We start from the raw sequence: 23698 nt of genomic DNA, 5'->3' as shown, positions 1-23698 counted from the left end.
TTTATCATATCTAGACATAGTGCTGTATAACTCCAGGTCATTATCATATCTAGACATAGTGCTATATAACTCCAGGTCTTTATCATATCTAGACATAGTGCTGTATAACTCCAGGTCTTTATCATATCTAGACATAATGCTATATAACTCCAGGTCTTTTATCATGTCTAGACATAGTGCTGTATAACTCCAGGTCTTTATCATATCTAGACATAGTGCTGTATAACTCCAGGTCATTATCATATCTACACATAGTGCTGTATAACTCCAGGTCTTTATCATATCTACACATAGTGCTATATAACACCAGGTCTTTATCATATCTAGACATAGTGCTGTATAACTCCAGGTCTTTATCATATCTACACATAGTGCTATATAACACCAGGTCTTTATCATATCTAGACATAGTGCTGTATAACTCCAGGTCTTTATCATATCTAGACATAGTGCTGTATAACTCCAGGTCTTTATCATATCTAGACATAGTGCTATATAACTCAAGGTCTTTTATCATGTCTAGACATAGTGCTGTATAACTCCAGGTCTGTTATCATATCTAGACATAGTGCTGTATAACTCCAGGTCGTTATCATATCTAGACATAGTGCTATATAACTCCAGGTCTTTATCATATCTAGACATAGTGCTATATAACTCAAGGTCTTTTATCATATCTAGACATAGTGCTGTATAACTCCAGGTCTTTATCATAACTAGACATAGTGCTGTATAACTCCAGGTCTTTATCATATCTACACATAGTGCTATATAACACCAGGTCTTTATCATATCTAGACATAGTGCTGTATAACTCCAGGTCTTTATCATATCTAGACATAGTGCTGTATAACTCCAGGTCTTTATCATATCTAGACATAGTGCTGTATAACTCCAGGTCTTTATCATGTCTAGACATAGTGCTTTATAACTCCAGGTCTTTATCATGTCTAGACATAGTGCTATATAACTCCATGTCTTTATCATATCTAGACATAGTGCTGTATAACTCCATGTCTTTATCATATCTAGACATAGTGCTGTATAACTCCAGGTCTTTATCATATCTAGACATAGTGCTGTATAACTCCAGGTCTTTATCATATCTAGACATAGTGCTGTATAACTCCATGTCTTTATCATATATAGACATAGTGCTGTATAACTCCAGGTATTTATCATATCTAGACATAGTGCTGTATAACTCCAGGTCATTATCATATCTAGACATATTGCTGTATAACTCCAGGTCTTTATCATATCTAGACATAGTGCTGTATAACTCCAGATCTTTATCATATCTAGACATAGTGCTGTATAACTCCAGGTCATTATCATATCTAGACATAGTGCTGTATAACTCCAGATCTTTATCATGTCTAGACATAGTGATGTATAACTCCAGGTCTTTATCATATCTAGACATAGTGCTGTATAACTCCATATCTTTATCATATCTAGACATAGTGATGTATAACTCCAGGTCTTTATCATATCTAGACATAGTGCTGTATAACTCCAGGTCTTTATCATATCTAGACATAGTGCTGTATAACTCCAGGTCTTTATCATATCTAGACATAGTGCTGTATAACTCCAGGTCTTTATCATATCTAGACATAGTGCTATATAACTCCAGGTCTTTATCATATCTAGACATAGTGCTGTATAACTCCATGTCTTTATCATATCTAGACATAGTGCTATATAACTCCAGGTCTTTATCATATCTAGACATAGTGCTGTATAACTCCAGGTCTTTATCATATCTAGACATAGTGCTGTATAACTCCAGGTCTTTATCATATCTAGACATAGTGCTGTATAACTCCAGGTCTTTATCATATCTAGACATAGTGCTGTATAACTCCAGGTCTTTATCATATCTAGACATAGTGCTGTATAACTCCAGGTCTTTATCATATCTAGACATAGTGCTGTATAACTCCAGGTCTTTATCATATCTAGACATAGTGCTGTATAACTCCAGGTCTTTATCATATCTAGACATAGTGCTGTATAACTCCAGGTCTTTATCATATCTAGACATAGTGCTGTATAACTCCAGGTCTTTATCATATCTAGACATAGTGCTGTTTAACTCCAGGTCTTTATCATATCTAGACATAGTGCTGTATAACTCCAGGTCTTTATCATATCTAGACATAGTGCTGTTTAACTCCATGTCTTTATCATATCTAGACATAGTGCTATATAACTCCAGGTCTTTATCATATCTAGACATAGTGCTGTATAACTCCAGGTCTTTATCATATCTAGACATAGTGCTGTATAACTCCAGGTCTTTATCATATCTAGACATAGTGCTGTATAACTCCAGGTCTTTATCATATCTAGACATAGTGCTGTATAACTCCAGGTCTTTATCATATCTAGACATAGTGCTGTATAACTCCAGGTCTTTATCATATCTAGACATAGTGCTGTATAACTCCAGGTCTTTATCATATCTAGACATAGTGCTGTATAACTCCAGGTCTTTATCATATCTAGACATAGTGCTGTATAACTCCAGGTCTTTATCATGTCTAGACATAGTGCTGTATAACTCCAGGTCTTTATCATATCTAGACATAGTGCTGTATAACTCCAGGTCATTATCATATCTAGACATAGTGCTGTATAACCCCAGGTCTGATTATTGAATTATTGATGTAAAACACTGTCATATGAAATCCCCATGAAGACCAGCAGAATGCACAGATTCCGTTATAGAACAAAATGATTGAGTAAAACATTCCAGCATATTGATTCCTGTGTCTGACAGAGTGAGAATGTGTTACCAGCCTGACTGTCTTCTGTTCTGTAGAGTTGCTCTGTCATCAGTGTGTCTGCATGTGTTGTCTTGCTGTTTCTGTAGGCCTACAGATCAATCCTTCCATTTGTCATCATTGAGCTTCCAGTCCTCCCTGGCGTAGGAGTTGAACACTGTTTTCATTCCGTCTCCCTCAGGCTATAGAACTCTACCTGCTCAGGTCACCGTGGTAACAGTTGGCATGACGCCCAGTGTTTGTTGCCATTTCTCCGCCCCCCAGGGCTGTCACTCAGTCATGTTTGGTGTCAAAAGTGTCAGAGAAGTGTGTGTGTGTGTGTGTGTGTGTGTGTGTGTGTGTGTGTGTGTGTGTGTGTGTGTGTGTGTGTGTGTGTGTGTGTGTGTGTGTGTGTGTGTGTGTGTGTGTGTGTGTGTGTGTGTGTGTGTGTGTGTGTGTGTGTGTGTGTGTGTGTGTGTGTGTGCCACCTCACTGGACAAATAACCTTTTACCCTTCCTCTCCCTCTCTGTCTCTTTCCATCACTCTCTACAGCTTTCTCAATACTTATGCCTCTTGTTGAACTTGTCAATACTCTACCTCCCTATGCTCTCTCCCTCTCCTTCTCTCTTCCCTTTCTTCCTTCTATCTCTCCCTCTCTTCCCTCTCTCTCTCTCTCTTCCCTCTCTCTCCCTCTCTTCCCTTTCTCTCTCACTCTCTTCCCTCTCTCTCTCACTCTCTTCCCTCTCTCTCTCTCTCTCTCTCCCTCTCTTCCCTCTCTCTCTCCCTCTCTTCCCTCTCTCTCTCCCTCTCTTCCCTCTCTCTCTCCCTCTCTTCCCTCTCTCTCTCCTCTCTCTTCCCTCTCTTCCCTCTCTCTCTCTCTCCCTCTCTTCCCTCTCTCTCTCTCTCTCCCTCTCTTCCCTCTCTCTCTCTCTCCCTCTCTTCCCTCTCTCTCTCTCTCCCTCTCTTCCCTCTCTTCCCTCTCTCTCTCTCCCTCTCTTCCCTCTCTTCCCTCTCTCTCTCTCTCCCTCTCTTCCCTCTCTTCCCTCTCCATCTCTCTCTCCCTCTCTTCCCTCTCTCTCTCCATCTCTCTCTCCCTCTCTTCCCTCTCTCTCTCCCTTTTTCCCTCTATCTTTCTCTCTCTCTCTTCCCTCTCTCTCTCCCTCCCTCCCTCTCTTGTCTATGTCTCTAGTGAAAGCCGTGGGAATCTGACATATATTTCCACTTTCAACCACACAACCACCCTCCCTTTCTGGGAAGACGAAGAAGAAAAAAAGTTGTTTCCGTGAAAGTACTCAGCAAGTGCAAAATGACGGGGCATGTGAACATCTTCCCTAAAACGTCTTTAACAACATCATCCTCTCCCTCCACCTCTCCCCCCTTTTCCGCCTCCACTCTCTCTTTCATGTATTTGTTCCTTCTCCTCCGTCTCTCTCCTCTTCCTTTCATCCTTCCTACTCCTCTTCCCCTCCCTCTCCTCCTCTCTCTCCTCTTCCTTTCATCCTTCCTACTCCTCTTCCCCTCCCTCTCCTCCTCTCTCTCCTCTTCCTTTCATCCTTCCTACTCCTCTTCCCCTCCCTCTCCTCTGTCTCTCTCCTCTTCCTTTCATCCTTCCTACTCCTCTTCCCCTCCCTCTCCTCCGTCTCTCTCCTCTTCCTTTCATCCTTCCTACTCCTCTTCCCCTCCCTCTCCTCCTCTCTCTCCTCTTCCTTTCATCCTTCCTACTCCTCTTCCCCTCCCTCTCCTCCTCTCTCTCCTCTTCCTTTCATCCTTCCTACTCCTCTTCCCCTCCCTCTCCTCCTCTCTCTCCTCTTCCTTTCATCCTTCCTACTCCTCTTCCCCTCCCTCTCCTCCGTCTCTCTCCTCTTCCTTTCATCCTTCCTACTCCTCTTCCCCTCCCTCTCCTCCTCTCTCTCCTCTTCCTTTCATCCTTCCTACTCCTCTTCCCCTCCCTCTCCTCCTCTCTCTCCTCTTCCTTTCATCCTTCCTACTCCTCTTCCCCTCCCTCTCCTCCGTCTCTCTCCTCTTCCTTTCATCCTTCCTACTCCTCTTCCCCTCCCTCTCCTCCATCTCTCTCCTCTTCCTTTCATCCTTCCTACTCCTCTTCCCCTCCCTCTCCTCCGTCTCTCTCCTCTTCCTCTGTCTCTCTCCTCTTCCTTTCATCCTTCCTACTCCTCTTCCCCTCCCTCTCCTCCTCTCTCTCCTCTTCCTTTCATCCTTCCTACTCCTCTTCCCCTTCCTCTCCTCCTCTCTCTCCTCTTCCTTTCATCCTTCCTACTCCTCTTCCCCTCCCTCTCCTCCTCTCTCTCCTCTTCCTTTCATCCTTCCTACTCCTCTTCCCCTCCCTCTCCTCCGTCTCTCTCCTCTTCCTTTCATCCTTCCCACTCCTCTTCCCCTCCCTCTCCTCCTTCTCTCCCCCCTCCCATCTCTCCCTCATCAGGTGGGTGTCTAAGGGTGAGAAGGCGTACCTGATTCTACCACTGTCTCTTTATTGAGGGAAAATATACTTACTATGACTGTGAAATGTGGTTGTCTCACCTAGCTATCTTAAAATGAATTCACAAACTGTAAGTCTCTCTCGTTCTTCTCCTCCTTCCCTTCCTCCCTCTCCCAGGTGGTCTCTAAGGGTCTGTACCTGGGTGAGAAGGCCTATCTGAAAAGCAGCTGGAACGTTCTGGATGGTTTCCTGGTCTTCGTGTCGTTGATTGACATTGTTGTGTCCATGGCAGGCGGGGCTAAGATCCTGGGGGTGCTGAGAGTGCTCAGGCTGCTCAGGACACTACGCCCTCTCAGGTAGGGAGGACTAACTGGAAATAACTGTGGAAATTCTATTTGAATGCTGCCTGAGGAAAACCTGTTTGGTAGAAATGCGTCGACATAGCAGGCTGATCTGTTCCAACCTGTATATATTAAGGTAGATAATGTTGTTAATAGTTCACTAACATCTCACTCACTAAGGGACTGATGTTGGAAAACGGTGTGATGTAAAGCATTATGGTGCAATGCAACTGTCTGTAAGTGATGTCAATGTATTTCAGTGGACCTTTCACATGTCTCCTCACTCCATAAATATAGGACTGATACTTACTTATATTAGTTAGACTTTTACTCTTGCTGGAGTATAGGTCACCAACAACAGATTTCCATCTGGTCTGGACATTAACGTCATCTAAAGCATTATGCAATGCAACTGTCAATGTACTTCAGTGTAACACTTGACCATCAGATTGATAACCCAAACACCAAAAAGGTGATTGTAACTCCCACTATTTCTCTCTCAGGGACTCACTGCAGGCTGGACTTGGCCTATATCATGTTGTATGTCCTAACCCTTTGTAACCATGGAGCTTTGTAACCATGGAGCTTCGTAACCATGGAGCTTTGTAACCCTGGAGCTTTGTAACCCTGGAGCTTTGTAACCCTGGAGCTTTGTAACCCTGGAGCTTTGTAAACCTGGAGCTTTGTAAACCTGGAGCTTTGTAACCCTGGAGCTTTGTAACCCTGGAGCTTTGTAAACCTGGAGCTTTGTAAACCTGGAGCTTTGTAACCCTGGAGCTTTGTAACCCTGGAGCTTTGTAACCCTGGAGCTTTGTAACCCTGGAGCTTTGTAACCCTGGAGCTTTGTAACCCTGGAGCTTTGTAACCCTGGAGCTTTGTAACCCTGGAGCTTTGTAACCCTGGAGCTTTGTAACCATGGAGCTTTGTAACCCTGGAGCTTTGTAACCCTGGAGCTTTGTGGAGCTTTGTAACCATGGAGCTTTGTAACCCTGAAGAGGGTGCAGGTTTTTGTTCCAGCCCTGCACTAACATGCTTGAGGGACCTGAATGATTATTTAACTAGGGGAAGGTTTGTTTGTGCTGGGTTGGGGGGAATCCTGAACACCTTGTGTTTTGTCCATGACCAGGGTTCCTGCACACTGGACTATAAGTGCTGACAGCAGTCACTCTACTCACTGTTATACATCACAGCAGAATCATAGATGATGACCAGATTGATGAGAAGTCCTCAAGCCACTCCTTTTTGTCCCTCTCTCTGTCAGGGTGATCAGTAGAGCTCCAGGACTGAAGCTAGTGGTAGAGACTCTCATCACGTCTCTGAAGCCTATAGGAAACATCGTCCTCATCTGCTGCGCTTTCTTTATCATCTTTGGCATCCTCGGTGTGCAGGTAGGACGACGACATTATCTTCCTGGGGTGACGTTTCCCCTATGTACAGATCTAGGATCAGATGACCTTTCCTCAAGTCATAGCCTTTACTATTAGTGGGGGAAATGCCAAGATCAGTATCTAGGGACAACTTCACCCTACGCTCATCATTATAATAAACTACACAACATCATCATATTCTTCTAAGTCCATACAATAACACTTTATTCATCCATTGAAACAGTAGTTAGTTATTGTATAAGTCCAGTTTTATTGTACATTATAACAGAAATGTGCTGTGTTGTCCATTTCTCCACGCCTCACATCTGACTGTGTTTAAGATGTTTTGTGAAGATGAAGACACTTTTGATTTGATTTGACTTTCTGTCTGTTGATTTCTTATTGAACTTATTCTCTTTTATCTTCACTCGTCATTATTTTCCCTTTCTCTTCTTCCCGTTTTTATCCTCTCAGTCCATCTGAGGTGTGTTATTATGCTGTTTCTCTGATGTTTCATTTCTCTCTGATAAGAGTAGTCTGATTGAACTGTGATAACATCTCACTCAGGAAGAGAATCCATACTCTCTGTCTCTGTCTGTCTGTCTGTCTGTCTGTCTGTCTGTCTGTCTGTCTGTCTGTGTCTGTCTGTCTGTCTTCCTAGGCTTTCTAAAAACAGTGTTATGTACACTGTTCACATACTCCCTAATTATCTCATTGCTTAAAAAGCTCTTCTGTTATTGACTGATTTCCTCCTGACTCCTCGGATGTGTTTTTGTTGTCAAAATGAATCAGCCGAGTTGAAGAAGAAGACGAACTGTTTTTGATGGACCGTGAAGGACAATAAAGATGTTCTGAGTTTGAAATCTGAATCTAACTGTCATGTAATGTATTGTTCCATGCTGAGTAGATCTCAGAAGAGAAAAGACCTGAAAGAAGTGGAGTAGATTTGTTTTCGTTCATCCTCAATGGTTCATTTATGTGCATGTCTTTCACAGTGTGTGTTTTTAACATTGATTCATGTTTTCTATTGTTCCCTCAGTTGTTCAAAGGGAAGTTTTACTACCAATGTCTTATGGAGTGTTATTTTTTTTATTTTTTTTTATTTTACCGTTATTTTACCAGGTAAGTTGACTGAGAACACGTTCTCATTTGCAGCAACGACCTGGGGAATAGTTACAGGGGAGAGGAGGGGGATGAATGAGCCAATTGTAAACTGGGGATTATTAGGTGACCGTGATGGTTGAGGGCCAGATTGGGATTTTAGCCAGGACACCGGGGTTAACACCCCTACTCTTACGATAAGTGCCATGGGATCTTTAATGACCTCAGAGAGTCAGGACACCCGTTTAACGTCCCATCCGAAAGACGGCACCCTACACAGAGCAGTGTCCCCAATCACTGCCCTGGGGCATTGGGATCTTTGTTTAGACCAGAGGAAAGAGTGCCTCCTACTGGCCCTCCAACACCACTTCCAGCAGCACCTGGTCTCCCATCCAGGGACTGACCAGGACCAACCCTGCTTAGCTTCAGAAGCAAGCCAGCAGTGGTATGCAGGGTGGTATGCTGCTGGCAATGTGGCCTTATAATGCACTTATAACCCATATCAAGGGTATACATAAGCAGACTAACTGTACTATATTGTTGTCCCCTCTCAGCTGTTCAAGGGGAAGTTTTACTACTGCCTGGGTCTAGAGGTGAAGAACATCACCAACAAGTCTGATTGTCTCCAGGCCAACTACAGATGGGTTCACCACAAATACAACTTTGATAACCTGGGACAGGTAGGAGGGGCAGGGCGGTGTGTAAAGGTTGGTGTGTGGGACAGGTAGGAGGGGCAGGGCGGTGTGTATAGGTTGGTGTGTGGGACAGGTAGGAGGGGGCAGGGCGGTGTGTATAGGTTGGTGTGTGGGACAGGTAGGAGGGGCAGGGCGGTGTGTAAAGGTTGGTGTGTGGGATAGGTACGAGGGGCAGGGCGGTGTGTAAAGGTTGGTGTGTGGGACAGGTAGGAGGGGCAGGGTGGTGTGTAAAGGTTGGTGTGTGGGACAGGTAGGAGGGGCAGGGCGGTGTGTAAAGGTTGGTGTGTGGAACAGGTAGGAGGGGGCAGGGCGGTGTGTAAAGGTTGGTGTGTGGGACAGGTAGGAGGGGCAGGGCGTGTGTAAAGGTTGGTGTGTGGGACAGGTAGGAGGGGGCAGGGCGGTGTGTATAGGTTGGTGTGTGGGACAGGTAGGAGGGGCAGGGCGGTGTGTAAAGGTTGGTGTGTGGGACAGGTAGGAGGGGCAGGGCGGTGTGTAAAGGTTGGTGTGTGGGACAGGTAGGAGGGGCAGGGCGGTGTGTAAAGGTTGGTGTGTGGGACAGGTAGGAGGGGCAGGGCGGTGTGTAAAGGTTGGTGTGTGGGACAGGTAAGAGGGGGCAGGGCGGTGTGTATAGGTTGGTGTGTGGGACAGGTAGGAGGGGCAGGGCGGTGTGTAAAGGTTGGTGTGTGTGAATGGATATGGACAGAGAGAGAGTTAGACAGGTAGGAGGGGGCAGGGCGGTGTGTAAAGGTTGGTGTGTGGGACAGGTAGGAGGGGCAGGGCGGTGTGTAAAGGTTGGTGTGTGGGACAGGTAGGAGGGGGCAGGGCGGTGTGTGGGACAGGTAGGAGGGGCAGGGCGGTGTGTAAAGGTTGGTGTGTGGGACAGGTAGGAGGGGCAGGGCGGTGTGTAAAGGTTGGTGTGTGGGACAGGTAGGAGGGGCAGGGCGGTGTGTAAAGGTTGGTGTGTGGGACAGGTAGGAGGGGGCAGGGCGGTGTGTATAGGTTGGTGTGTGGGACAGGTAGGAGGGGCAGGGCGGTGTGTAAAGGTTGGTGTGTGTGAATGGATATGGACAGAGAGAGAGTTAGACAGGTAGGAGGGGGCAGGGCGGTGTGTAAAGGTTGGTGTGTGTGAATGGACATGGACAGAGAGAGAGTTAGACAGGTAGGAGGGGGCAGGGCGGTGTGTAAAGGTTGGTGTGTGTGAATGGATATGGACAGAGAGAGAGTTAGACAGGTAGGAGGGGGCAGGGCGGTGTGTAAAGGTTGGTGTGTGTGAATGGACATGGACAGAGAGAGAGTTAGACAGGTAGGAGGGGGCAGGGCGGTGTGTAAAGGTTGGTGTGTGTGAATGGATATGGACAGAGAGAGAGTTAGACAGGTAGGAGGGGCAGGGCGGTGTGTAAAGGTTGGTGTGTGTGAATGGACATGGGCAGAGAGAGAGTTAGACAGGTAGGAGGGGGCAGGGCGGTGTGTAAAGGTTGGTGTGTGTGAATGGATATGGACAGAGAGAGAGTTAGACAGGTAGGAGGGGGCAGGGCGGTGTGTGTGAATGGACATGGACAGAGAGAGAGTTAGACAGGTAGGAGGGACAGGGCGGTGTGTAAAGGTTGGTGTGTGTGAATGGACATGGACAGAGAGAGAGTTAGACAGGTAGAAGGGGCAGGGCGGTGTGTAAAGGTTGGTGTGTGTGAATGGATATGGACAGAGAGAGAGTTAGACAGGTAGGAGGGGGCAGGGCGGTGTGTGTGAATGGACATGGACAGAGAGAGAGTTAGACAGGTAGGAGGGACAGGGCGGTGTGTAAAGGTTGGTGTGTGTGAATGGACATGGACAGAGAGAGAGTTAGACAGGTAGGAGGGGCAGGGCGGTGTGTAAAGGTTGGTGTGTGTGAATGGACATGGACAGAGAGAGAGTTAGACAGGTAGGAGGGGCAGGGCGGTGTGTAAAGGTTGGTGTGTGTGAATGGACATGGACAGAGAGAGAGTTAGACAGGTAGGAGGGACAGGGCGGTGTGTAAAGGTTGGTGTGTGTGAATGGACATGGACAGAGAGAGAGTTAGACAGGTAGGAGGGGGCAGGGCGGTGTGTAAAGGTTGGTGTGTGTGAATGGACATGGACAGAGAGAGAGTTAGACAGGTAGGAGGGGGCAGGGCGGTGTGTAAAGGTTGGTGTGTGTGAATGGATATGGACAGAGAGAGAGTTAGACAGGTAGGAGGGGCAGGGCGGTGTGTAAAGGTTGGTGTGTGTGAATGGACATGGACAGAGAGAGAGTTAGACAGGTAGGAGGGGGCAGGGCGGTGTGTAAAAGTTGGTGTGTGTGAATGGATATGGACAGAGAGAGAGTTAGACAGGTAGGAGGGGCAGGGCGGTGTGTAAAGGTTGGTGTGTGTGAATGGACATGGACAGAGAGAGAGTTAGACAGGTAGGAGGGGGCAGGGCGGTGTGTGTGAATGGACATGGACAGAGAGAGAGTTAGACAGGTAGGAGGGACAGGGCGGTGTGTAAAGGTTGGTGTGTGTGAATGGATATGGACAGAGAGAGAGTTAGACAGGTAGGAGGGGCAGGGCGGTGTGTAAAGGTTGGTGTGTGTGAATGGATATGGACAGAGAGAGAGTTAGACAGGTAGGAGGGGGCAGGGCGGTGTGTGTGAATGGACATGGACAGAGAGAGAGTTAGACAGGTAGGAGGGACAGGGCGGTGTGTAAAGGTTGGTGTGTGTGAATGGACATGGACAGAGAGAGAGTTAGACAGGTAGGAGGGGCAGGGCGGTGTGTAAAGGTTGGTGTGTGTGAATGGACATGGACAGAGAGAGAGTTAGACAGGTAGGAGGGGGCAGGGCGGTGTGTAAAGGTTGGTGTGTGTGAATGGATATGGACAGAGAGAGAGTTAGACAGGTAGGAGGGGCAGGGCGGTGTGTAAAGGTTGGTGTGTGTGAATGGACATGGACAGAGAGAGAGTTAGACAGGTAGGAGGGGGCAGGGCGGTGTGTAAAGGTTGGTGTGTGTGAATGGATATGGACAGAGAGAGAGTTAGACAGGTAGGAGGGGGCAGGGCGGTGTGTGTGAATGGACATGGACAGAGAGAGAGTTAGACAGGTAGGAGGGACAGGGCGGTGTGTAAAGGTTGGTGTGTGTGAATGGACATGGACAGAGAGAGAGTTAGACAGGTAGGAGGGGCAGGGCGGTGTGTAAAGGTTGGTGTGTGTGAATGGACATGGACAGAGAGAGAGTTAGACAGGTAGGAGGGGCAGGGCGGTGTGTAAAGGTTGGTGTGTGTGAATGGACATGGACAGAGAGAGAGTTAGACAGGTAGGAGGGACAGGGCGGTGTGTAAAGGTTGGTGTGTGTGAATGGACATGGACAGAGAGAGAGTTAGACAGGTAGGAGGGGGCAGGGCGGTGTGTAAAGGTTGGTGTGTGTGAATGGACATGGACAGAGAGAGAGTTAGACAGGTAGGAGGGGGCAGGGCGGTGTGTAAAGGTTGGTGTGTGTGAATGGATATGGACAGAGAGAGAGTTAGACAGGTAGGAGGGGCAGGGCGGTGTGTAAAGGTTGGTGTGTGTGAATGGACATGGACAGAGAGAGAGTTAGACAGGTAGGAGGGGGCAGGGCGGTGTGTAAAGGTTGGTGTGTGTGAATGGATATGGACAGAGAGAGAGTTAGACAGGTAGGAGGGGCAGGGCGGTGTGTAAAGGTTGGTGTGTGTGAATGGACATGGACAGAGAGAGAGTTAGACAGGTAGGAGGGGGCAGGGCGGTGTGTAAAGGTTGGTGTGTGTGAATGGATATGGACAGAGAGAGAGTTAGACAGGTAGGAGGGGGCAGGGCGGTGTGTGTGAATGGACATGGACAGAGAGAGAGTTAGACAGGTAGGAGGGACAGGGCGGTGTGTAAAGGTTGGTGTGTGTGAATGGACATGGACAGAGAGAGAGTTAGACAGGTAGGAGGGGCAGGGCGGTGTGTAAAGGTTGGTGTGTGTGAATGGACATGGACAGAGAGAGAGTTAGACAGGTAGGAGGGGCAGGGCGGTGTGTAAAGGTTGGTGTGTGTGAATGGACATGGACAGAGAGAGAGTTAGACAGGTAGGAGGGACAGGGCGGTGTGTAAAGGTTGGTGTGTGTGAATGGACATGGACAGAGAGAGAGTTAGACAGGTAGGAGGGGGCAGGGCGGTGTGTAAAGGTTGGTGTGTGTGAATGGACATGGACAGAGAGAGAGTTAGACAGGTAGGAGGGGGCAGGGCGGTGTGTAAAGGTTGGTGTGTGTGAATGGATATGGACAGAGAGAGTTAGACAGGTAGGAGGGGGCAGGGCGGTGTGTAAAGGTTGGTGTGTGTGAATGGACATGGACAGAGAGAGATTTAGACAGGTAGGAGGGGCAGGGCGGTGTGTAAAGGTTGGTGTGTGTGAATGGACATGGACAGAGAGAGAGTTAGACAGGTAGGAGGGGGCAGGGCGGTGTGTAAAGGTTGGTGTGTGTGAATGGATATGGACAGAGAGAGAGTTAGACAGGTAGGAGGGGGCAGGGCGGTGTGTGTGAATGGACATGGACAGAGAGAGAGTTAGACAGGTAGGAGGGACAGGGCGGTGTGTAAAGGTTGGTGTGTGTGAATGGACATGGACAGAGAGAGAGTTAGACAGGTAGGAGGGGCAGGGCGGTGTGTAAAGGTTGGTGTGTGTGAATGGACATGGACAGAGAGAGAGTTAGACAGGTAGGAGGGACAGGGCGGTGTGTAAAGGTTGGTGTGTGTGAATGGACATGGACAGAGAGAGAGTTAGACAGGTAGGAGGGGGCAGGGCGGTGTGTAAAGGTTGGTGTGTGTGAATGGACATGGACAGAGAGAGAGTTAGACAGGTAGGAGGGGGCAGGGCGGTGTGTAAAGGTTGGTGTGTGTGAATGGATATGGACAGAGAGAGAGTTAGACAGGTAGGAGGGGCAGGGCGGTGTGTAAAGGTTGGTGTGTGTGAATGGACATGGACAGAGAGAGAGTTAGACAGGTAGGAGGGGGCAGGGCGGTGTGTAAAGGTTGGTGTGTGTGAATGGATATGGACAGAGAGAGAGTTAGACAGGTAGGAGGGGGCAGGGCGGTGTGTGTGAATGGACATGGACAGAGAGAGAGTTAGACAGGTAGGAGGGACAGGGCGGTGTGTAAAGGTTGGTGTGTGTGAATGGACATGGACAGAGAGAGAGTTAGACAGGTAGGAGGGGCAGGGCGGTGTGTAAAGGTTGGTGTGTGGGACAGGTAGGAGGGGCAGGGCGGTGTGTAAAGGTTGGTGTGTGGGTTAGACAGGTAGGAGGGGCAGGGCGGTGTGTAAAGGTTGGTGTGTGTGAATGGACATGGACAGAGAGAGAGTTAGACAGGTAGGAGGGGGCAGGGCGGTGTGTAAAGGTTGGTGTGTGTGAATGGACATGGACAGAGAGAGAGTTAGACAGGTAGGAGGGGGCAGGGCGGTGTGTAAAGGTTGGTGTGTGTGAATGGATATGGACAGAGAGAGTTAGACAGGTAGGAGGGGGCAGGGCGGTGTGTAAAGGTTGGTGTGTGGACAGAGAGAGAGTTAGACAGGTAGGAGGGGCAGGGCGGTGTGTAAAGGTTGGTGTGTGTGAATGGATATGGACAGAGATAGTTAGACAGGTAGGGGCAGACTGGCTTGTGAAGTGTACATTGAATAGTGTTTGTGGAATGTTAAAGAAAGATATTAAAAAAGCTAGAAAGAGAAAGTGTGAGGGAGAGAGGGAGAGAGAGAGATATTAGAGGTATTGGGTTCATAAATCACAGACTAACTGTCTGTCTGGTAAATAAACAGAATTTGTTTCTGTCTTCTCCAGGCTCTGATGTCTCTGTTTGTGCTGGCATCTAAAGACGGCTGGGTCAACATCATGTACCATGGTCTGGATGCTGTGGGTATAGACCAACAGGTACTGTAGAACACACACAGGGCTGTTGCAGTATTACCGCCACACCGGCAGTCATGAGTCATGACCGCAGTCAAATTCTACACGGTAATCTCCTCTTATGCACTCTGGATATGTGTTGGTAGTACCCAACTCACTAACGAGCATACGGTCCTACCGGCCTGGTACTCAGGGCTCTGTTGTCCCTCTAACTACCATCAGGTCCTAACAGCCTGGTACTCAGGGCTCTGTTGTCCCTCTAACTACCATCAGGTCCTAACAGCCTGGTACTCAGGGCTCTGTTGTCCCTCTAACTAGCATCAGGTCCTAACAGCCTGGTACTCATGGCTCTGTTGTCCCTCTAACTACCATCAGGTCCTAACAGCCTGGTACTCAGGGCTCTGTATGTCCCTCTAACTACCAGCAGGTCCTAACAGCCTGGTACTCAGGGCTCTGTTGTCCCTCTAACTACCATCAGGTCCTAACAGCCTGGTACTCAGGGCTCTGTTGTCCCTCTAACTAGCATCAGGTCCTAACAGCCTGGTACTCAGGGCTTTGTTGTCCCTCTAACTACCATCAGGTCCTAACAGCCTGGTACTCAGGGCTCTGTTGTCCCTTTAACTACCATCAGGTCCTAACAGCCTGGTACTCAGGGCTCTGTTGTCCCTCTAACTACCATCAGGTCCTAACAGCCTGGTACTCAGGGCTCTGTTGTCCCTCTAACTACCATCAGGTCCTAACAGCCTGGTACTCAGGGCTCTGTTGTCCCTCTAACTACCATCAGGTCCTAACAGCCTGGTACTCAGGGCTCTGTTGTCCCTCTAACCACTCTGACATCAATGCAAATGCAATCAAAAATCACTTTAAACACTCATCATCAAAACAGTATCGTGTTTTTAAATCCACCCCACTGTGATTGATCCATGTGATTAAAAGAAGTTCACCAACAGGTTGAAACTGAGTGGAAAACATGTTCCTTGTGGATGTTGTTTCAAAGCCTAACACAATTAAATGGACAGCACTTTCTAAGGGGATGATTAGTACAAAACAACCATAAGCATATTAGAGCTTATGTATACACACCTTAGCCAAATACATTTAAACTCAGTTTTTCACAATTCCTGACATTTAATCCTAGTTCAAATTCCCTGTCTTAGGTCATTTAGGATCACCAATTTATTTTAAGAATGTGAAATGTCAGAATAATACTAGAGAGAATTATTTATGTCAGCTTTTATTTCTTTCATCAAATTCCCAGTGGGTCAGCAGTTACATACACTCAATTAGTATTCGGTAGCATTGCCTTTAAATAGTTTAACTTGGTTCAAATGTTTCGGGTAGCTTTCCACAAGCTTCCCACAATAAGTTGGGTGAATTTTGGCCCATTCCTCCTGACAGAGCCGGTGTAACTGAGTCAGGTTTGTAGGCCTCCTTGCTCGCACATGCATTTTCAGTTCTGCTACAAGTGTTCTATTGGATTGAGGTCAGAGCTTTGTGATGGCCACTCCAATACCTTGACTTTGTTGTCCTTAAGCCATTTTGCCACAACTTTGGAGGTATGCTTGGGGTCATTGCCCATATGGAAGACCCATTTGCGACAAAGCTTTAACTTCCTGATTGATATTTTGAGATGTTGCTTCAATATATCCACATAATTTTCCTTAGAAATCCTCAGTGCACCAGTCCCTCCTGCAGCAAAGCACCCCCACAATATGATGCTGCCACCCCTGTGCTTCATGGTTCGGATGGTGTTCTTCGGCTTGCAAGCCTCCCCCTTTTTCCTCCAAACATAATGATTGTCATTATGGCCAAACAGTTCTATTTTTGTTTCATCAGACCAGAGGAATTTTCTCCAAAAAGAACAATCTTTGTCCTCATGTGCAGTTGCAAACCGTAGTCTGGCTTTTTTATGGCGGTTTTGGAGCAGTGGCTTCTTCCTTGCTGAGTGGCTTTTCAGGTTATGTCAATGTAGGACTCGTTTTACTGAGGATATAGATACTTTTGTACCTGTTTCCTCCAGCATCTTCACAAGGCCCTTTGCTGTTGTTCTGGGATTGATTTGCACTTTTTGCACCGAGGTACGTTCATCTCTAGGAGACAGAACGCGTCTCCTTCCTGAGCGGTATGGCGGCAGCGTGGTCCCATGGTGTTTTACTTGCATACTATTGTTTGTACAGAAGAATATGGTACCTTCAGGCATTTGTAAATTGCTCCCAAGGAAGAACCAGACTTGTGGAGGTCTACAATCGTTTCTCTGAGGTCTTGGCTGATTTCTTTTGATTCTCCCATGATGTCAAGCAAAGAGGCAGGGAGTTGAAGGTAGGCCTTGAAATACATCCACAGGTACACCTCCAATGGACTCAAATGATGTCAATTAGCCTATCAGAAGCTTCTAAAGCCATGGCATCATTTTCTGGAATTTTCCAAGTTGTTTAACTTAGTGTATGTACACTTCTGACCCACTGGAATTGTGATACAGTGAACTATAAGTGAAATAATTGTCTGTAAACAATTGTTGGAAAAATTACTTGTGTCATGCACACAGTAGATGTCCTAACCGACTTGCCAAAACTATAGTTTGTTAACAAGAAACATGTGGAGTGGTTGAAAAACAAGTTTTAATGACTCCAACCTAAGTGTATGTAAACTTCCGACTTCAACTTTATATATTATATGAGTCCAAGCCTGAAAGAATAAAACTGAATTAAAATAATGATTGTGCCGTTTTAACAATACATAGCCTAACGCATGTTACAAAAACTTTTTAAATATCTTTGGTACATCATTGGTATTGTCTAAATTAAACAAAGGCAGAGTTAGCCTAATTATAGTGAGTTTGTATTTGATTTTGAATAGCCTTATAGTAGGGCATATTTGATATTTTGATAATTACCTTTAGCTACACATAATATCTCACCAACCTTGGTCTCCATCTCCTTTCTCTCCTTCATTCCATTCTCCAGCGTGCAGAGAGTGGGGCTGTCAACAGTTTAATGAATAACATTTTGTTGTGAAAACATGTTCGCGAACAGATTTAACTTGCTTTCCCATTTACGCACCGAGTAGCTGCAGGAACAGGTTTGGAGAGGCCATGGCATACAGAGTTTGGGCGGAATATCACCTGTAGCGCGGTGAAATAATCAGAGTAGCCTACCTGAAGTGTGAAAGGAACCGGCGGGAACATGGCCTCCATTCGCTGTTCCAGTGCATATGGATGACACATCACTTTCCCCCCTGTTGTTCCAGTGCATATGGATGACACATCACTTTCCCCCCTGTTGTTCCAGTGCATATGGATGACACATCACTTTCCCCCCTTTTGTTCCAGTGCACATGGATGACACATCACTTTCCCCCCTGTTATTCCAGTGCATATGGATGACACATCACTTTCCCCCCTGTTGTTCCAGTGCATATGGAGGACACATCACTTTCCCCCCTGTTGTTCCAGTGCACATGGATGACACATCACTTTCCCCCCTGTTGTTCCAGTGCATATGGATGACACATCACTTTCCCCCCTGTTGTTCCAGTGCACATGGATGACACATCACTTTCCCCCCTGTTGTTCCAGTGCACATGGATGACACATCACTTTCCCCCCTGTTATTCCAGTGCACATGGATGACACATCACTTTCCCCCCTGTTGTTCCAGTGCATACGGATGACACATCACTTTCCCCCCTGTTGTTCCAGTGCATATGGATGACACATCACTTTCCCCCCTTTTGTTCCAGTGCACATGGATGACACATCACTTTCCCCCCTGTTATTCCAGTGCATATGGATGACACATCACTTTCCCCCCTGTTGTTCCAGTGCATATGGATGACACATCACTTTCCCCCCTTTTGTTCCAGTGCATATGGATGACACATCACTTTCCCCCCTTTTGTTCCTGCCCATTTGATAATGGTCCATTCTAAATCAAAACACATTTTACACATTAGTAAAGACCAGATTAAATTGAGAATAGTTTGATGGGTGAAATTATCATCCCTTCCTCCCCCCTCTCTCTCTCCCTCCCTCTCTCCTCCAGCCGTCTATTAACAACAATCCGTGGATGCTCCTGTACTTCATCTCCTTCCTCCTCATCGTCAGTTTCTTCGTTCTCAACATGTTCGTGGGCGTGGTGGTGGAGAACTTCCACAAGTGCAGACAGAACCAGGAAGTGGAGGAGGCCAAAAGGAGGGAGGAGAAACGACAGAGACGCATGGAGAAGAAGAGGAGGAGTAAGAGGGGGAGGGATGGGGAAAGAGGGAGAGAGAGAGGGGAAGAATGGAGGGAAGGAGGAATGGAGATGGAGGGAGGGGGGAGGGAAGGAATGGAGGGAAGGAGGGATGGAGGGGGGAGCGATGGGGAAGGAGGGAGAGAGAGAGGGAAGGAATGGAAGGAAGGAGGGAGAGAGATGGAGGGGGGAGGGATGGAGAAGGAGGGAGAGAGAGAGAGAGAGAGGGAAGGAATGGAGGGAAGGAGGGATGGGGAAGGAGGGAGAGAGAGAGGAGAGGAATGGAGGGAAGGAGGGTTGGAGGAGGGAGGGATGGGGATGGAGGGAGAGCGAGAGGGGAGGGAGGGGAGGGATGGAGGGAGGAGGGAGAGAGAGAGGGGATGCATGGAGGGAGGGTAGGGATGGGGAAGGAGGGAGAGAGATGGGGGAGGAATGGAGGGAGAGAGAGGGGAGGGATAGAGGGGGGAGAGAGAGAGGAGAGGAATGGAGGGAAGGAGGGTTGGAGGAGGGAGGGATGGGGATGGAGGGAGAGCGAGAGGGGATGCATGGAGGGAGGGGAGGGATGGAGGGAGGAGGGAGAGAGAGAGGGGATGCATGGAGGGAGGGTAGGGATGGGGAAGGAGGGAGAGAGATGGGGGAGGAATGGAGGGAGAGAGAGGGGAGGGATAGAGGGGGGAGGGATGGGGAAGGAAAGAGAGAGAGAAAGGGTTACATAGAGGAAAAGCAAAGTCGTGTCGATTTTTATCAAATCAAATCACATTTTATTTGTCACGTGCTGAGTACAACAGGTGTAGACTTTACTGTAAAACGCTTACTTACGAGCCCTTTCCCAACAGTGCAGAGTTCAAGTGTAGAGTCCAGTGAGTGTGAAGAGAGGCAGTGCAACAACAACAAAAAGGGGGTCTATGCATATAGTCTGGGTAGACATTTGATGAACTGTTTAGCAGTCTGATGGCTGTTGTATGTACAGGATACACATGGTATACTCCGTCCAACTAAATGCTTACTGGCAGGTCCCTTCTCAATAATGCCACAACAATAAGACATAAGATACGTCTCAGTAGAATAGAATAGACATTGTATCAAGAGAACATACACTCTGAGAAGAAAAGGTTCCTGGAGTATCCTTTGGGGGTTCTTCAAATTGAAACTGTGGGTGAACCCCTATAAGTTCTCCGAAGAACCCTTTATAAGGGAACCCCTTCAAATGGAACCTCAAGGAACCTTTGGAATAACCTTTTGGGGTTCATTTTTGAACTACCCCCCTCCCCTGTTATTATTAATATTAATAATAATATGCATAACAATAACAACAAAAATACAGTATTTCAGTGTTGATTATATTTTTAGTGGCAAAGCAGGATAAAAAAATCTAAATATGAGGTAAACTCCAGCAGAGCCCCAAGTCCAATGGGTGTATCCTCTGTCCTGATGATGTTAATGTGTTGATGTTCTCTGTATCCATAGCTAGAATGATTTCGCAGTGTATGGTAATCGAACAGGTTTCCTGTTTTATTCATCAGAGGTGTAGGGAGTGAGAAGTCTGTGAATCCCAAAAATAGTCATTGTACAGATGATCAACAAAATATGCACACGACAGTATTCATACCTTGGTTTTTGTTCAGATACCTACAGACACAGAAGTGAGCAGTTCAGTCATCTGCACCCAATACAGCTATTCTTCAATATATTCTTATAGTCTACATATTGTTACCTCTTTGTTGATTGATATCCATTGAATTGTGTCCGTTTTCTGTTTTAGAAAGATTTGCACAAATATGAAAAGATAGATGGTATAATCATAAAACAATTTAGATCACACAATGGACAAACCTTACCTTACATTGAGATCTTTACATTTGCCAGTTAAGTCCCTGCACCGTCTGTCCTTTCAAATCCAAGTGTTTCACTTGGACAGTCAAGGTCCTGCAAGAACCCCCACCAACTAAAGAGGTTCCTCGATGAACCCCACCTCCAATGGGGTTCTTAGAAGAACCTTTTGGGGGGGTTTTGAGTGCCAAGAACCCTAAGGTTCTTTTGAGAACTTTAAGGATCTTAGAAGAACCCTTGTTGAACAACACATTTTTAGAGTGTAAAGTTATTATTAAAAAGGTAGAAAGAGGTCAAATAACATGAGATTCATTGAACCAATTATGAGAAGTAGAAAAATAAGAATATGAAAGTGTGATTAAAAGTTGGGGAGGATGGGGTGAAACTGAAAGTCAGGGAGGATGGGCTCAAACTATCCTGGGAGCCGGAGAATTAAAGTAGAATGTTTAACTGGCCCGTCTCTGCAGGTGGTGTGATGTAATACATGATGATATCATTATATTACTATATGAGGATGGTCATTCATCACTTTAGTCCATTTAGGTCTATTTTACTTCCTGTTTAAGGAAAAGGATATTTATCATTTCTGTGTAGATTAGCTCATCCTTTCTTTCCCTCCCCCCTACTCGCTCCCCGACTTCCATCCTTTCTTTCCCTCCCCTCTACTCGCTCCCCGACTTCCATCCTTTCTTTCCCTCCCCTCTACTCGCTCCCCGACTTCCATCCTTTCTTTCCCTCCCCTCTACTCGCTCCCCGACTTCCATCCTTTCTTTCCCTCCCCTCTACTCGCTCCCCGACTTCCATCCTTTCTTTCCCTCCCCTCTACTCGCTCCCCGACTTCCATCCTTTCTTTCCCTCCCCTCTACTCGCTCCCCGACTTCCATCCTTTCTTTCCCTCCCCTCTACTCGCTCCCCGACTTCCATCCTTTCTTTCCCTCCCCTCTACTCGCTCCCCGACTTCCATCATTTCTTTCCCTCCCCTCTACTCGCTCCCCGACTTCCATCCTTTCTTTCCCTCCCCTCTACTCGCTCCCCGACTTCCATCCTTTCTCTCTCACCTTCTCTTGCTTTCTCTTCACCCATCCTCTCGTCCCTCCCGTGTTCCTTCTTACCTCTACAATCCTCTATATCTCTCCTCTCCTCTCCTCTCCTCTCCTCTCCTCTCCTCTCCTCTCCTCTCCTCTCCTCTCCTCTCCTCTCCTCTCACCTCATCCTCCCCTCTCTTCTTAATCCTCGCTCCCCCTCACTCCCCCTCCCTCTCCTCTCTCCTCCCCTCCCCTTTCCTCCCCTCTCCTCTTTCTCCCTTCCCCTCCCACCTCTCCTCTCCTCTCTTCTCTTCTCTCCTCTCCTCCTCTCTCCTCCTGCCTCTTCACCCTTTAGAGGCCCAGAAGCTACCCTACTATACCAACTATAGCGATGGTCGTCTGATGATCCACACTCTGTGTACCAGCCACTACCTGGACCTCTTCATCACCTTCATCATCTGTATCAACGTCATTACTATGTCCCTGGAGCACTACAGCCAACCACAGGTATGGACGGGTGAGGGTTTGGGGTTTGGGGTGTGTGTGTGTGTGTGTGTGTGTGTGTGTGTGTGTGTGTGTGTGTGTGTGTGTGTGTGTGTGTGTGTGTGTGTGTGTGTGTGTGTGTGTGTGTGTGTGTGGACGTGTTTAACTATTCTTGTGGGGACCAGAAGTCCCGTGTGGACGTGTTTAACTATTCTTGTGGGGACCAGAAGTCCCTACAAGAATAGTAAACAAAGTAAAAATTGACCAACTGGGAACATTTTGTTAGTCCCCACAAGGTCAAATGCTATTTCTAGGGGGTTTAGGGTTAAGGTTAGAATTAGTGTTAGGGTTAGAATTAAGTTAAATATTAAGGTTAGGAGCTAGGCTTAGTTGTAGGGTTAGGGTTAGGAGCTAGGGTTAGGTTTAGGGTTAGGATAAAGTTTAGGTTTTTGGGTTAGGGTTAGGGTTAAGGTTAGGGTTAGGGTTAGGGTAAGAGTACGGGTTAGGATTAGGGTTAGGTTTAGGGTTAGGAGTTAGGGAAAATAGGATTTTGAATGGGACTGAATTGTATGTCCCCACAAGGTTAGCTGTACAAGACTGTGTGTGTGTGTGTGTGCTAAATGCCATCATACATTCTTCTTCCCGTCAGAACTCTATTTGTCTTTGATCTTGAGATTGTATAGTGACATAGCTTGGCTTTTGAAGTACTGTCTCAACAAGGCTACAATGTGACCCTGACATTCAACAAATACTAACCCCCCTCTCTCTCTCCTCCATCTGTCTCTAGTCATTGGAGACTAGTCTGAAGTATTGTAACTATTTCTTCACCACAACCTTCGTGGTGGAATCTGTCCTCAAGCTCATCGGCTTCGGGTTCCGACGCTTCTTCAAGGACAGGTACAGTAGGACACACCCACACACACAACAAACAAACACACACACACACACACACACAATATACACACACAACACATGCACAACACACAACACAAACACAGCACACAATAAACACACACAGACACACAATATACACACACAACACATGCACAACACACAACACAAACACAACACACAACAAACACACACAGACACAACCCACACTATACACAACACACAGCACACACACAACACACACACACACACACCTGTTTTCTGAGTCATGCCTCCTATATATTAGATAATTACTCACATTACCCAGATGGTTGTTATGAAGAGTGACTATGATTATGGAAGACACCCTCAAACTCACACACACACACACACACACACACACACACACACACACACACACACACACACACACACACACACACACACACACACACACACACACACACACACACACACACACACATTAAGTGATTATGGAAATATCTAAGGCTTAATATCCTAATGCGTATTCATGTCTGTGGAATCACCTCCAGTGTAATTGTAATGTTTTAATGTAAACCACAGGACCAGAACTGATGCTTTGATCAGCTCCTTTAATTACATATTATCTTCAACTTCAATTGTTTCCCCATGTAGATCGTGATG

The 23698-nt window shown here is 46.8% G+C and overlaps 1 protein-coding gene across 2 annotated transcripts in view; it reads left to right on the top strand.

The window, feature by feature from the left end:
- The window catches only part of LOC139567965 (voltage-dependent T-type calcium channel subunit alpha-1I), a 171715-nt gene that overhangs the window by 109196 nt on the left and 38821 nt on the right, over positions 1-23698 (top strand). For both annotated transcript variants that reach the window (XM_071389610.1, XM_071389609.1), the window contains exons 21-27: positions 5384-5562; positions 6809-6935; positions 8570-8695; positions 14530-14619; positions 18636-18828; positions 22035-22186; positions 22950-23059. In XM_071389610.1, the coding sequence (XP_071245711.1) occupies positions 5384-5562; positions 6809-6935; positions 8570-8695; positions 14530-14619; positions 18636-18828; positions 22035-22186; positions 22950-23059 (977 nt within the window). The remainder of the gene's footprint in view (positions 1-5383; positions 5563-6808; positions 6936-8569; positions 8696-14529; positions 14620-18635; positions 18829-22034; positions 22187-22949; positions 23060-23698) is intronic.

This window comes from Salvelinus alpinus, chromosome 2 (genome assembly GCF_045679555.1).
Source record: "Salvelinus alpinus chromosome 2, SLU_Salpinus.1, whole genome shotgun sequence".
Taxonomy (NCBI): domain Eukaryota; kingdom Metazoa; phylum Chordata; class Actinopteri; order Salmoniformes; family Salmonidae; genus Salvelinus; species Salvelinus alpinus.
This window is presented reverse-complemented; position numbering and strand designations above follow the sequence as displayed.